This window comes from Haliotis rubra, unplaced genomic scaffold, assembly GCF_003918875.1.
Source record: "Haliotis rubra isolate DU_JTF1 unplaced genomic scaffold, ASM391887v1 Scf1657, whole genome shotgun sequence".
Classification (NCBI taxonomy): domain Eukaryota; kingdom Metazoa; phylum Mollusca; class Gastropoda; order Lepetellida; family Haliotidae; genus Haliotis; species Haliotis rubra.
The window spans coordinates 66,383-82,299 of record NW_025765622.1 but is presented as its reverse complement, the minus strand read 5'-3'; the positions used below and the strand labels follow the sequence as shown (position 1 = coordinate 82,299).

At 40.4% G+C, this 15,917-nt stretch overlaps 1 protein-coding gene across 1 annotated transcript; it reads left to right on the top strand.

Moving 5' to 3' along the window:
- The first annotated feature begins 512 nt into the window (after positions 1–512).
- LOC124272065 lies at positions 513–5,951 on the top strand. Its single transcript, XM_046707203.1, has 3 exons — positions 513–922; positions 2,008–2,142; positions 5,579–5,951. The coding sequence occupies exons 1-3, from the start codon at positions 610–612 to the stop codon at positions 5,836–5,838; spliced, it is 708 nt and encodes a 235-aa protein (XP_046563159.1). The 5' UTR covers positions 513–609; the 3' UTR covers positions 5,839–5,951.
- Positions 5,952–15,917: the final 9,966 nt, after the last annotated feature.

Below are 15,917 nucleotides of genomic sequence, written 5' to 3'. Positions count from 1 at the left end.
TTTTTAGCTATGCGAAAACGTTCTTGTGTTCACATCTCTGTATACAATGAGCCTATGTATCCTTTTCGTCACTTTTATGGCGCTTCATGTCATATCTTAAACTTTCTGATATGTATGTGTATAATGGACCGGTGGGGCCCATACTGAATAACTGAATAAACACATAACATCAGTACTAATCACATGACTATATTTAGTTGCCAAAGTATAACAAAGATCAATAACCATCAAACAGATTGAAAACACGCAGGCAGTTATCTTAATTTTTAATACGAAGTATCCCTAGAGCCATACCCACTCATCAACACTAGCTATCCCGCGGATTGGTAGAACACTGAGAGATCACCAAGCGTGAAACAGTAACCGGCTACAAATCACCCATGACATACAACTTCAGTATGAACAAAAGTAACTAAAAAGTAATTAACCAAGGAGTCACGTGACAGTGTCACGTGCATTGCACGGGACTCATTCGAAAGAGAACGTCACCGTCAGGACAACAGGGACTTTCCAATACCAATCCATAATGCACGTGTTTGTTACGGATGCATACTGAAGGAACCAATATACTTTGATCATTCGTTCAAACTGCTTAGCCCACAACCGAAGATGAGAGGAGGAGATTTGCTACTTCTGCAACTTCTGCTTTTACCAACTCTTGCTTTAGCTGAAACATGTGGCCCTTTTCATGCAAAGGCTGTTGATGCTTATAATGACAAGAAAATTCCCCAGTCGGAAATGTGGACAGTAAACAACCTGACCAAAGCAGAATGTATGTTTGAGTGTATAAAGGAAACGTATTGCGTCAGTTTCCACTTCAGTTCTTCGGGACCAGTTTGCGTGGCTCTACGGGAACGGTTTGAGGGATCCAGCGTTGCCTCCACGAACGCCCTTGGTTATCAGCTCTATCAAACCAATAAACGTACGTAACATTTTGGGGCAATCGAACTGATTTTCATCAGTAATTCTTATAATGATATCTCCCTGATATATTTTGTGGATCCAGTTCAATGTAAGTAACCACCACTTTGTTGTGAGGCATTGTTCTTGTCCGTAATCTACATGGGACATATCATACACAGTTATTGTCTTCGGCTTCACCACGATGCCATGTTAGAAATCTTCATATTGTGTTCTCTGGCATCAGTACTGCGATCCTCACCTACAGTGTGTTCGCTCCTTTCCTTCCTAGCGCATTCCTTTGCACTGATATTTAGGTCCACTGGACATGAGACGCAAGTTGTAGTATGAGTACTTCCAATGTCGCAATGTTTTGGTGTGTGAAATGTTTTATATGAAGTTCAATAACGATGGATCCTAAACTGTGCTATTGTTTGAAATAACAAGTCCTGATAACATAGCTTCTGTGAGCTTTAAAACAGTGACGTCGATCGATACCGTTCGTCTCCCACGACAGTCATGAGAAAACGATTTGCGTCCTTCACCGCGGCAGAAATAGGAGAGAAACGGATGAAATCGGTTCCGGAAAACAGAGAAAAACATCCGAGACATACAAACGTTGCACGGCTTTATACCAGGTAGTCCGGATCTTGCGGCATGTTTGAATCCATATTCACATTGGCCTCAGAAAATACAGATTGATCGCACATTACCAGGCACATTTGTCTTCATATAAGGTCATGGCAACTGAATTCAACTATCATATATATGTGATTAAATCTGTCTGTTTCATTCATTTCAATGTTTTGCATTAAAAACGTGTGCTCTCGGCCTGCAGTATCTCATGATATAACACACCCATCTCATCTTCACTCGTAATTCATCAGTTACCACTCTTTAAAACTGGCCGTTGTGATACAGTTGGAATCTGGGGCAGAGGGAATATTGCTAAAAGTGGCGTAAAACTAAACTCACTCACTCCGTTGGAATCTTGATCAGCGTGGCAGAGTTGATTACGTCGTCACTAACATTAATTAAATTAAATAGCTTAAATCAAATGTTCGTACGAGACCTTGTGTGTAAGAAGATGTTTTTCTTACATTTCAGCTTTGGCCAAGGTAGGGTCAGACTGTGAGCTGGATGTGGACTGTGCGTCTATCCCTAACTCCCATTGTAACGTCGGGGTCTGCAGGTGTGACGTGGGGTACGGGATGTACGGAGACGTCTGTCGCACTCTCGCAGGTACGTTGATTGAATTTGGGTCACGTAAGTTCATCGCTCCTCATTGAATGAGTGAGTTTGTGTGTGAATGTTTTCGTGGGTGAATGTCTGCGTGAAGAAATGGCGGCATGGGTGAGTCTTATACCCCATTTCATTGGGCACCGGTCAAGCCCGACTTAATTTATTTTTTTTTCGAAATCGGGGAAAATCTTGAATTGACCTGTAATTGAACGGCAGAAGTGGTTAATTGATCTTTAGATATAGGCAATGGTCTGGAATAGTGAGTGAGTTATTATTTATCGTCACATCGGCAATATTTCAGCCATATCTTGACGAGAACACTTGACATTAAAATAGAATATATATAGATAGTATAAAAAACCTGCCGACAAAAGACAGTATCAGGGTATCACAGATATACATGTAAAACTAGTAATTGAATCTAAAACATTTTAACTTTAGGGGACAACACAATATAAACATAGGTTATAGATCACCAACAACTGAAGGTAGATCACCATACGAGGATCCATGGGGACTTACAGTACTTCTGCTACCTGCTTGGGCCGGTCTGGAATAGATCTCTATTATCGGGGAGAGCGGGAGCAATCTTTGAACCGGTTCAAAACTTGTCACGATCTAAGAAACTCGGCGGTTGATCGAGAACTAAACGGAGACAGCGTGAGTTCATTGGAAGTCAGTCGTGTGTTGATCGGATGCAGCGGGAACGCATCGGTAATGTATCGTGCAAACAGCGGGCATATTCTGAGGGGAAAATCATTAAAGTGTGGTGGCAATGAGTCAGGTCATTAAACATTGGTACCACTTAGTGAGTTCCAGTATTATCTTTAGGGGCATTTAGAAGTGTGTGTAAATAACACGATTTATGGATTTCAACGCCTACTTAATTATAAGTACAACGTTTCGGTGCAGGCTCTAGCACAAGGTTCTAGCTTGATAAAGGTTGTACCACATGCACCGAAACATCGTTCTTATTAACAAATATATGTTGTAAGGCCTCCATTCCCTGGGATGATATGATCAACATCCTCCTGATCTAGGTCGGCGTCATGCACACCTGGATAGCTTATCCTAATGATGTTATGTAAACACACTGCTGCCTCAACAATGCCCCGCACTACGTATGGACCTGTTGCAAAGTTGTTAGGAGCGCCTGCCACCTGTTTGCTAGAATTCCAAAGGCATTTTCAACTACCTGTAGTTGGTGATCAGCTCCTGCTCAAAGAGTCCCCTCCTCGAGTAAGGTTTCAGTAAATACGTTCAAAGTGCAAATGCGTCGTCAGCCAGGATGAAGTAGGGTGTGTCATGGTCATCATTGGGAAGTGCCTTGGGCATGCACTAGTTGCGTGGATATGTGCGCTATATAAATATCCTATAATGATAATAATAAAGTGGATCAGCAAGAGGGAAACCAATTGAGTTGTCCTCAAAGCATTCCTTGAGTTCAGAATTGTTGAAGATCTAGGCATCAGACATATGCCCCAGGCCTCCCACGTCAATCCACATGAATATGTAATGTGCGTCGACCAGTTCAAGGAGGACAATCGAGAAGAAGCCCTTGTAGTTATGATATAAGGATCCTGATCTTGGAGGTTTACGTATGACAACATGCTTGCCATCAAGGGCCCCCAATGGCATGAGGCATGTTCCAAATTGAGTTCAAAGTCTAAGCTCACTCTTAGCCATTCCTCAGATGTAACAGGGCAGTTGATCACCTCATCTTTGCAGTGTTCCACTATAGCACGACACACATCAGGCAGGAACTGTGCAACGGTGTGCCTGGGGACTCTGAAATCATAGGAGAGGGTGGGGTACTTATCCCCAGACGTCAGGTGCCTGAGGGTGACTGCCAGCTTCAGTCCTGGTTCAGGGCTTTCTTCTTCTTTTTCGTCTTCTTCTTCTTCTTCTCAAGTTCAACATTCGTAGCAACTGTATCATCATTTGGCTCTGGTTCAGTTGAAACTGGTGCTGGAAGATGAGCAATAGTTTGAAAGCTTGGGGGTCCATGTTTTCAAATGCAGCTGTGAATGGAGAAATGAAGAGCGGCGGCGATCAGGGAATTTTATATCCAAATTTGCAGGAAAATTAGCCGATTTTATCGTGACATCATCGAATATTAATCGGGAGTAGAGCGGATAAAGCGTGAATAGAATGGCAACGGATCGCCATGGGCGTATGTCCAACGTCATCGGATCGGCAGGGATCGGATGTTTATCTTCACTGCAGTGGTCTAGAACGTGATGAGAACGTGATCAGGGCGTCACCTGAGCGTGTTGAACAGGGGAAATTTGGGACATGTTCTCAGTCAGATTGGCCGTTCAGATCGTGCCTAGAATAGCTGCACATCGTATCATGGTCGCATAAAGCGGACGTTGATTGTATGTTCAGCGTAGATCAAGCGTAATTGCATACATCTTGGGATATTTTTCCACGAGTGAGCCCGCTCGAGCGTGTAAACTGAGGTCAGCATAGATCTTGATGGTCGCCGACCAGTGAAATGGGGGTATAAGGCTTGCATACCAACCTCACAAAAAACGTTTTCTGAAGCCCGAAATAAACAAACTTAAAGACAGCAACTTCTGTATTATGAGAGTGTTTCGATACACATTCTTGTACCGTTGTCAAACAGGAAGGCAACCTGAAGTGGAGGCACAGTATATATTGAGTGCAGTAACGAAAACAAGATATTAACGTAACTGGGGAGGCAGTGAGCTGATCAACGCAGTGGATTGATAAAGGGGGACACAGCATGGAAGCCAGCGATGTACAAATGGAAGGGGGTGGTTGAACAAGGAAGAGATGTTTATACAGTTAATTAATAATATCCCCCTGCAAAGATATAATTTTACTAAAATAAATTCAACCGAGTGAGGTCCCTGTTGGGCTATAAGTTACTAAATAAAGTGAGTTAGTAAACAAGATAGTGATTGGATTAAACGTTTAACGTCGAATCAGCATTGCTTCAGCCATATGTCGGTGACAGCAAGTTTATCTACACAAACAAACAATAAATTCAATCTAAACGCGAATTTGTCATACACTTTTGGACAGTACCAGATTATTCACATGGTTTAAAAACACGGCACCCAAATGAAGGCCACCTCGGTACTATCTGAAACCCGACGTCCTGCACAATAATAATGCAGGATTTACATCATCACTTTCGTTTGTGGTGGTTGTACACAATACTAGCAGCAGTGACCTTGTTCAAAACACTGGCTGATGATAGTTACATTGATTATGATAGAATTGCGCCTTACAAGCGGACAATCATTTACGGTGCTTGAAAGTCCTGGGCAGAGGCTCTTTGGATCGTCACAGCCGCAAGTTTCATTTAAGTGTTACATGCCTAGGAAGGACGTCCCTCGTACATGGAGGTAGTGAATATTCCATGTCACTCTGCACAGTCTTTATCGTGATTTTCAATTATTTTCAGAATGTTCCACCTTCAGCGGAAACTTCACCTTGTACAAGTCCTCAGTCATCGTAGGCTACGACTTTCTAAGCCAAGGAGCGTCAACTTACGAATCCTGCCCTGAGTTCTGCATCAGCGACACCAGGTGTCAGTCGGCGGACTTGGACTTCGTTGGGAGAATCTGCTACCTGAATACCATCACTTGGCTTGAATCGCCCACATCTGCACTTGTTACCAACAGCCCAATATTTGACTTCTTCCAGCGGGAGTGCCTTTGGTGACTGAACTGAAGTTGATTTTGAACTGACAATTTGATATTCTAAAGGGGAACATTTGGTAAATTTGTAACTTTTCTTTTACATATGTATCGCTTCGTTACAAAAGTGTTACTTGTCTTAAGCACTGGAAGTCGTATTTTTGTGTGTGAATGCAATTGTTCAGCACCACCTGTTCAAGAATTATTACTTTTAAAAGTCTTTACTCGAAACATAATTCCTAAGAATATTAAATAATGGGGCTTTGTGTTTTACACTCAACCTTAAACAGAGCAAATGATAATAATCAATTACAGCCGAGCCCCAGGGGAACCAGGTACTCCTTTAGATACACGTTCCAAAATTTACATAAGTCTACGGTTTTTCTTGTCTTGATTGTTGTTTTGTTTGTCATCGTTTTAACTCTTATCACTTTTTTCTGGCTCGAAACAGTCAGCCTTTGACACATTCAGTTCATTATTTGCGGGACCAAAACCTGGTGTCACAGTTTCCTTTGACATCGTAGACATAAATTGCTTAGTATACAGTTTTATTGTTATTTGTCTAAAGACGCCCAAGTCCTCAACGGAGCCTGATCATGAGAATAAGGCTTCTAACGGAAATCAAAGTGATACTGTTTGTTTTGCCATGGCAATAACTGGTTTTCAATGACCCAATGTGACGAAAACACAGCCCACTTCATCTCATTTTAGACTTACTTTTAGAGATAGGTTGAGAGATAATCTACTATGATGACATCCAGAGCGCATCAGATCATAACCTTTGTGGTGAAGTGGAAGTTATTACCTTATTTGGTGTTGATGAAATAATCGGTGCAAGAACAATTATGGTTCATCGTCAAACAGAGCCAGATTAGAATTAATTTTACTGATCCTACACTGTTGTTCTTGAGATCAGAGTTTTGGAACCCTACGAGCTGATATTTTCCTAATTCTCACTGTTTCTGTGATTCCCGAATGTTGTTCTTCATAAACTTGCAATGCGTTAGTCGGTCATTCGCTGATTACTCTTCACCATATCGTGCTGGATGACAGGTTCCATGGCGGCGTTACGTCGTCAATGCCTTCCCTGCCACAGTGAGATATCTGGCATCAATCCCCACAGCTGCATTGTTGTTCTTGTTCATTACTGGTTCTTCAAGCTAGCTGTTTTTCGCATTTCTACTTATTTTTCCGACTCGAGACTGAGAAGCCACTGACTCTAGTTAATGCATGTATGACACCGTCTAATAACCGCAACGAATGAAAGATTTCGCATTTACGAAATATCTGCTGTTGGATGCTGCACGTGCGCACTAGTATCCTTTTGGATGTGTGGATACAAACACCTACACACTTTGTCTGATAGGGTCGCTTTCCAGATTGTTAATGAGTTTATTTTATTGATTCTTTCACATCTGTTTTGTATTTATTCCCCGTGAATTTATACCAGGCTGTCGTAGGCGCTGACGCTTGTACAGGGTTCACATCTTCGTAGACATACACTCTCTCTGGTCCTGGCTTTCCACCCCTCTGAGAAGCAATTGCTTCAGATACTTTTTCATACTTAAGCTGCCGATTATTTGTATGATTATTTTGTAGATATTCACTTTCAGCACTTAAATACTCAGAATGCTATTTTACAGTCATTTCGAAGTATAACGCACCTTATATATGGCAAAGTATGGTGTGTCATCACTGTTGTTGTTGAACTTGTGCTTTAAAACATCTCAATAAACAAATCAAGATGGAACAAATCTGATGGGTCTTTGCTTTGTGGTAGACAATCATTGTTCCACATCCATTTACACGGATCATTAATGCAACGTTCGTGACGCATAGGTAACGAATGGAACAAACCGCGCTGTGCGCCTGGGCCAGGGAAGCCACAAGTCAACACATTAGTGGCACAAAAGTCCGGTTATTTCTTCTTATGTCATGATTCCAGAGACATCCAGTATAATCCTTGTCATGTTATCAAACGATGTTTGGTCGAAATGATTTGGTTGGTGAACATCATTGGCCACCAAAATACAAAAACAATTCCAGTTTCGTGTTGGCTGCATGTATGCATGGTTCATCCATGAAGTTGGTGATGTCTTTTTAACCAAATACCTAAAGCTAATTTACAACAAATGCCATATTCCTTCCAGTTGTAGATGTCCTTTTAAACTGTCTGAGAAACCAGCAGTTATATGAATATTGAACGCAGCCATATAATTGGTACTTTATTTTGTAAAATGAAAGGTACAAATGATCCTGTTACCGAAGGTTAAGTGTTTCTTCAATACACTTATTCATACGCTGGATAGTATTCATTTGTAAATAAACTTATTATTATTATCATCATCAAAGCTCACCGTCACGGTTCAGATCCAAACTATGATATAAATGACAAAGGCTTCATCTGATGATAATATTTCGAAACCTTCCACCCATGGACAAGATGCCCTGGCTCTGCTATTGGTGGTATGTTCATATTGTTAACACGTTCATGAATCTCATTGACCTTTGATGAAGGGAATACATCAACCTCACTCGTGGTAGAAACCTATTCATTGGGACCAGGGTCAAATGCACTGGTTTGTTCTTGAATCAAAATCTTTACTCAACCGAACCTCTGTATCATTATACTTTGAATGAAGTTCTAATAATACTTTATCCAGAAAATATCTAGAAATTACAAGTTTTTTTTATGTTTTTATTTTGTTTTTATTTTTATTTATTTATTTATTATTTATTTGTATTTTTTATTTTATGTTATTTATTTATTTTTTTATTATTATCCTTTTTGGGGGGTGGGGTGCGGTGGGGGAACTATAGTTTTTGTTTTGTTTATGTTTTGGCTTTTGTTTTGTTTATGTCACACCAGTCTATTACTGTAGACAATGTTTCCGGGTCTACATACACAAATCCCAGTAAAATATCAGGCTGGAATAAAAAGACGTGGGGGTGTGATTTTAGAATGATACAGTCACTAGAGTTTGTGCAAACTTGTTATGTTGTGGAAGTGTCTCTTTGATCAAAATAACAGTACCATCTCTCTCAGTAAAATCACGAGGTTAAACTAACATAATATTACAATTTCATTACATCATTTCTTTTACAGATATTTGAATATTCTACAAGACTAATGATATAACTGAAACACTATTTCTTGAAATCAAAATGTGAAAGTCTGGACTGCACTGCTAAAATATTCCATTTTAGACTGGTGATCACTCTGTTACTGCTGGACGAGTCATATCACTTAGCTTCAAATTTTCATTAATTGTTTCAATGGTGTGTGAGCAAATTCAAAAATATATATCTAATATCATGTTTCAAATGTTTGACAAAGTAAGTGCAGAGACAACCGCCTGCTATGTCCTTTTTGGAGATAAATGTGGTTCTCGTTAATCATTCCTGGACAAGTATTCTCAAGAGATTTACCTTTGGTTGAAATTTGTCCAAATACTCCGGAGAATGGTGACTCTGTACGAAGCACAATCAAAAGAAAATGTCTGTGTGCCACAAGCTCATATTTATTGTATTGGACATATATTGGTAATGGTTGAGTTTATTGTTTGTTGCTATATTGGCACAAGCGATTACATCTGGTCTCTTCTGTGGGTATTCCGAGTAAATGAGCAGTAACCACGAATTCTCACTGTTTCTGTGATTCTGAAGTGTTGTTCTTCATAAACTTGCAATACGCTAGTCAGTCATTTTCCATGGCTACTCATCACCATATCGTGCTGGAGTCTCTGGATCTTTTGTTTCTTTCTGGCGATGACAGGTTCCGTGGCGGCGTTACTAGTAGGGATATTATATTAGTCTCTGGCTTGTCTCCTATAAAGTTATTGTGTACCATATCATATAAAGTTATTGTGTACCTTATAGCTGGATAGAACTTCACTAAGCAGCAAGGGGTGGTATTGGCCGCTTTTACGCCTGCAGACCCGTGATGATCTTGGGTCATAAAAGCTTGTCAACAACTATGCTTGTCGTAAAGGCGACTAACGGGATCGAGGTGGTCAGGCTCGCTGACTTGGTTGACACATGTCATCGGTTCCCAAGCAAGTATTAGCCAATCAGGAAACAGTACTGTGCTGGTTGAGCATTTTTTGTTTTTGGTTTGTGAAGCATTTAATCGATTGATATTTGTTTTGTAATCAGTGAAGTGTGACAAAGCTGACAACATCTGAACCAGAGATCGGAAGAATGGAGGCTTTCATGTGCATATCCCTGACAGAATGTGAAGCCACTGTGGAGCTGACGACGACTTCGTCTTTTGTTGTATTGTCACGTTGGTTGTCCATTAGTATGTAATAAGTTATGTAACGAATACAGATTGAGTGTGTTTGTGAAATGAGTGATTGAGTTAAAGTTTATAGTCACAGTGGCAGTATTGCAGTCGTATCGTGACTACAGATAGTAAAAGAATAAATAATACATTCATGATAAATGCACACATTTCAAAAACCTGTCGACAAAGGACAGTGAAACCAATTAACAGTATATCACATTATCAAGAATTAAAACTAGCATCTATGTCTGAAATAGGAGTTCAAATTAGGACAATACAATATAAGAAACGGGCTGAGTATTGCCAAATCTAAAAGTAGATCACCACACCAGGGACTGTTTTTGTGGAAAAGATGCAACTGGTCTCCACTGAACGTCCGTATTGTTGCAAATACATCCATTCGTCATCATATCCTAATCAATGCTTTACACTGCCTTTCATCAAAAACTGTCATACAGTACAGCCATTGGTTCACTGTGTTGATAACCTGAGCATTATACTATCCCATGGTTTCAGGAAAGTCGACGGATAACGAAAGAAATAGGTACACAATAAAATATCCCTGTTTATGACATCTGATAAAATCATTATTCCAACAGTGTTTAGAACTATAACATATTCTCTATTTACTCAGAGAATACACAGAAGAAAATATTTCGTGAACACTAGAATCACCACGCCATCGTCGACTGAGTCTGAATCAAGTCGTTGGCTAGAATGGAAAACACAAAACAATACTGAGACCGTTGGATTGATTTTTAAGGTGTTTTAGGGACCGTTCATAATTTACGACTAGGTGTGTTCCTGTTCACAGTGTGGGGGTGTGTGTGTGTGTTGTTAATCTGTGTGTGTGGGGGGGTTTGGGGTGTTTGCGTGGGTGCTTGCGTGGGTGCGTGCGTGCGTGTGATAATGATGATTTTAAGAAGGGGGCACTCATTTTGTTCTGAGGAGCTAGAGGGGCATCAATTTTGTACACACGTACTAGGGGGTCAGCAATTTTGTATGTATGTTTAAAATTATGCTTAGATATTATGGGAAGGGAGAGGTAATTGATTTTGTACATGGCATGCAGGGGGTCACTTATTTTGTACATATATTTTTGGGGGGGGGGGGGATTCACATTGTACATGCTTCTCCATAAAAATCATCATCACCCCCTAGCCATAAATTATGAACGATCCCTTATATCGCAATATGTTTAATTCCATTTTGTTATGTAATAGCAACAAATGTTTAATTTGTTGAATATTCATCAATACACAGTGGGTATGAAACTGTTAGTGTGTTCGTATCGGAAATAGCGTGAAAACCACTTGAAACGTGTCCACAGTCGGCAGAGAACCTCATGCATAAATGTAATAAATGAAGGGAAACATTCAGTTACAGTGTTTTACATGCAGTCATACATCTATGTTAATATTTTATATTGTCATAGATATTATACAATTTATGTAGATGTGAACATGTTTGTTTTGTTTGAATTCATTTTGGTGTCCGCACTATCATAATGTTGACACCTAAACAATATATATCCCGGAATAACCAGTTAGAGAAGAGCACTGGGTAATGGAGCCTACATTCTATTAGAAACCCGGATGATGCACACGGGGACTAGCATCCTGGATAACTACATCTGCTCCTCAGATTACCTACTGTCAGAAAGTTTTGGGAATATATATTTAAATCTTGAATTACTGTCAAAAACATAAAATTTCACATACAATAAAGAGTATAGGTTTATTTATAAACATTAGTGCCATATGTTTATGCTGTAGTGTCCATAATGTGCGAATGGCATTCATAAGGCAATCCGACTAATAATTTATTTTATCCTCTAGACACCTAAAATATGCGCGGTTTGACTATAGATATCCCGGAATAACCAGTTAGAGAAAACACCGGGAAATGGAGCCTACATTCCATTAGAAACCTGGACAAATGGGATACCGACACAGAGGTGAGCATCCTGGATGCCTACGCGTATTCTTCTCCTCAGATTACCAGCTGGGAGAAAGGCTTGGGCAATTCTCCAGTCTTGAATTACTGCCCAAAACATACATATCGTCCAATACATTATTCTTTTATCATCTAGAATGTATGTAATTGTTTGCCAAAGTACGTCAATGATCATTAACCATCAAAGAAATTATATATCTCACGTGTCAGTGCCTACAGGCCAGGGAAGACTGAATACACGGATGACAATTATCTGAGCACCAAGTGTCCCTTAAGACATACACACACGTTAAATGGAATTCAGGTGCAAAGTTAAAGATCGCCAAGCATGATAAGGTGACCGGCTATACCTCGTACAGACCATGAATGGCACACCGCTATATTGTACAAAAGGACCAAGGTAATTACACAAAGAGTCACGCGTTGATAGCCAGCTGCATTGAATAGGATTCCGTTTGAAAGGGTAAGGCAACGACGAGACAACAGTGGATTTCCAATATCAATCGATAATCATGTACCATGTGTGTGTTTGTGGTGTTTACTGCAATGATCCAGCACATTTCTACTCAGTTGAGGCTTACAGAACAACCGATGATGAGAGGAGCGTTCCGTCTTCTGGTTTTACAAATTCTTGCAGTAGCTGAAATGCAGTTATTGATCAAATTATTGTTTCCTAATACTGATAATAGAATTTTATAATAGGTGTTACATTAAGTAGCAGGTACTCAATGTGGGAGGCAACTCTTGTAGGCTCAAGAATGAACCTTGCTACAAGAGTTGAATCTCCTGGTGTAGCTGACGGCAAAAGGGTCACCTGTAGACATGACACTCCTCTGTCTACAGTATACAGAACTTTGAAGAATATTCAGTCAAGAGTTACGATTGAGCATAAGACAGGGACAGGAAGGCCCAGGAAGTTCAGTACTACAGAATGGAGAATGTGTCCGGACTAATGAAGGACAGAATAAACCCAAAAGGACTTTGAAATATTTAATATATGAAGAAAGAAGAGGTTGAATATTGGGCTACCCTGTCACATGATTTCCTACAAACTTTGATCGGAAGTGTACCTAGGCACATTCATTCAAGTATTGCAGGACAAGGAGGTCCCACAAAGTACTGAAAAGACACTTATGCTGTACGAGAATCATATCTCAACATATTCATTAAAGGAGAATACGAACGAAAACAAAACTTTTGATTTATTGTAAAGGATATTCTAAAAGTCGAGCTCGTCGTCGGGGTTGAGGACTACAAAGGTGTCGTCCTTTGTCGGGGTTGAGGACTACAAAAGACAACACCTTTGTCGTCCTCAATCCCGACGACGACCCTGAACTCCCCCTCGACCACCTCAATTCTCAACATCCCCGCATGCAGTTCAAACTGGAAGAAGAATCTGATAACAAACTCCCTTTCCTCGACGTCCTGGTACAGAAACAAGAAAGCAAGCTCTCCGCCACTGTCTACAGGAAACCCACCAATACCGACCAATATCTCCACTTCACCTCCAATCACCCTCTGCAGGTTCAGAAAGGCATCATTTCCACCCTTACCCGAAGAGCCAAGAACATCTGCTCGACAACACAAGCCCTACATATCGAACTCAACCACCTCCGCCATGTCTTCATTCTTTATAACCAGTATCACCAGAAGTAAGTTAACAACGTCATCAGATGCACCCTCAACCCAAGAGATAAATCACCCCGTCGGCAATGAGCACCCTTCGTTATAAGTATCCCGTATGCCTCAGCAGTCAGCCACCAGATAAGACGACTACTTCAGCAGCAAGCAGGTATAGACGTTCTGTTCCAGAAAGGCAAATCCATCCAAAACCTCCTCCAAGCCACAGGCAAACCCCCATGAAAGAAGCACACTCAGAGGAATACGTCTATGTGGTGCAAACTCATATTTATTCTATTAGGCATAGATTATTAACAGGTGAATCTGTTGTATGTTGTTATATTGACATACTAGCATTATACGTTCCACTCCTGGTTTGGGAATTCCTGAAAGGAGTTGGTGATCAGTAGCCAGTGATAAAAACTGAAAAAGACGGAACCGTGTCGTCTAAGATTACGGTATCGGGATCGCAATGTTAACGATGTGCCCCCCTTTAAAGTTATTTTAAAACATTGTTTGATAGAGCAGCATGGAAAAGAAACGAAATGTTATTGAATACAGAATATTGCTGGCAACGGAGAAAAACTACAAGCAATCTGTTTATTGACCTTCATGAACCAGTATTGATTTAATTTTGCAATGTGGGTTCACCATTTTAATGATTTTGCTTTGGCTTTTACACCTCCATATATTAATCATATGTACGCGAATAGAAACATGTACTTTCAATGGTAAAAAAAGGTTAAAGATCACACGTCTATAGCCAAAGTGTTCGTTGTGTTTCTATTTACTTGAGTCCACAAGATTGCGTTAAAGTCAATATTTTGTATGGCCACCATTGGCAGCAATTAAAACTTCCTCTGTCGGTCCATAATCGGAAGCAATTATCAACTGGGATTTTGCCATTACAAGGGATATGTATTTCAATGTAAAAACTGTTAAGGATCTTTTTACTACTGCTAATTTTCAATTAATTATGTTTTTTTTAAAAAGGAAATAGAATTATTGCCTACATATTTATATGTTTTGTACATAGATACATATTTAATAATTGGTAGTTTAAATTATCAACTGGGATTGTTCAGGGCTCTATCCTCAAAGGGGGTTAACGTACTGTCAAATTAGTGTCCTCCTGAGAAGTCCCAAAACTTTCAAGGTGAATTTAAACTTACTACCTTTAGTTTATATGTCGTTGTAATTTATGGCCAGATTGTCTAAAATTGCTAATAGCTGAAGGGATGGTGTAAATCCAGCTAGGGTCCATGTAGGAAGCAAATGTACTGCAAGTCCCCATGGTCCCTAGTATACCAACAACTGAAGGTAGATCACCAATCTATAGCCTGTTTTTTTTTATATTGTATTGTGATCTAAAGTTAAACTGTTTAAGATTTAATTACTAGTTTTAAATCCAGGGACACCAGAAATGGGCTTCACACATTGTGCCCATGTGGGGAATCGAACCCGGGTCTTCGGCGTGACGAGCCAACGCTTTAACCACTAGGCCACCCCACCGCCCCAGTTATTTTACTGTCCTTCGCTGACAGGTTTTTAGAATTTCCCATTAGTTACTATGTACAACAATTAATTGTTCTCGTCACGATATGGCTGAAATATTGCCGATGTGACGATAAATTTTAATTAAAAAAACTCACTCACTATAATCGGAAGCATGTGACGTGCAAGGATTTCATTGATGTACCGATTTGCTGTCAAACTGAACCAGACTCGACTCAGTCTCGACTGTTTTTCTAGGGTTCCACTTCTGGACTCTACGTACGACACCATCGCAAGCGATTGCGTCCATTGAAGTGTCTCAAAACAGGGGCGAGAGCTGGTCTTCTTGGTCGAATCCCCACTTCCTGAATGTGTGGTCGAAAATTCTTCTGACTCCAGGGATGCGTTGTACAGTCCACGTCTGTGGCAAGACGTTTGGGCAAGTGAGAAACCTGAATGTAGCGGTGTTGGGCTTGGGTGGCAATGCTTGGACAGTCGCTTCTCGACTGATCTTGGGAGGAATGGACCTGCAAGAAACGATGCCAGAGGCGAGAAATGGTGCTCTGGTGAACTTTGAAATGTCGGGCAACTTCAGGCTGCGACTCTCCAGCTTCAAGCCGGATATGGCGATGTTTCGACTGGCGGCATTCAGTTGTGGCATGAAAGACAAAAATGAAATACAAAATTAAACACACCGTTTGCCCTTTTTTAATGATTGATACCGCATGCGTTTCCGCTTACTCGCACGT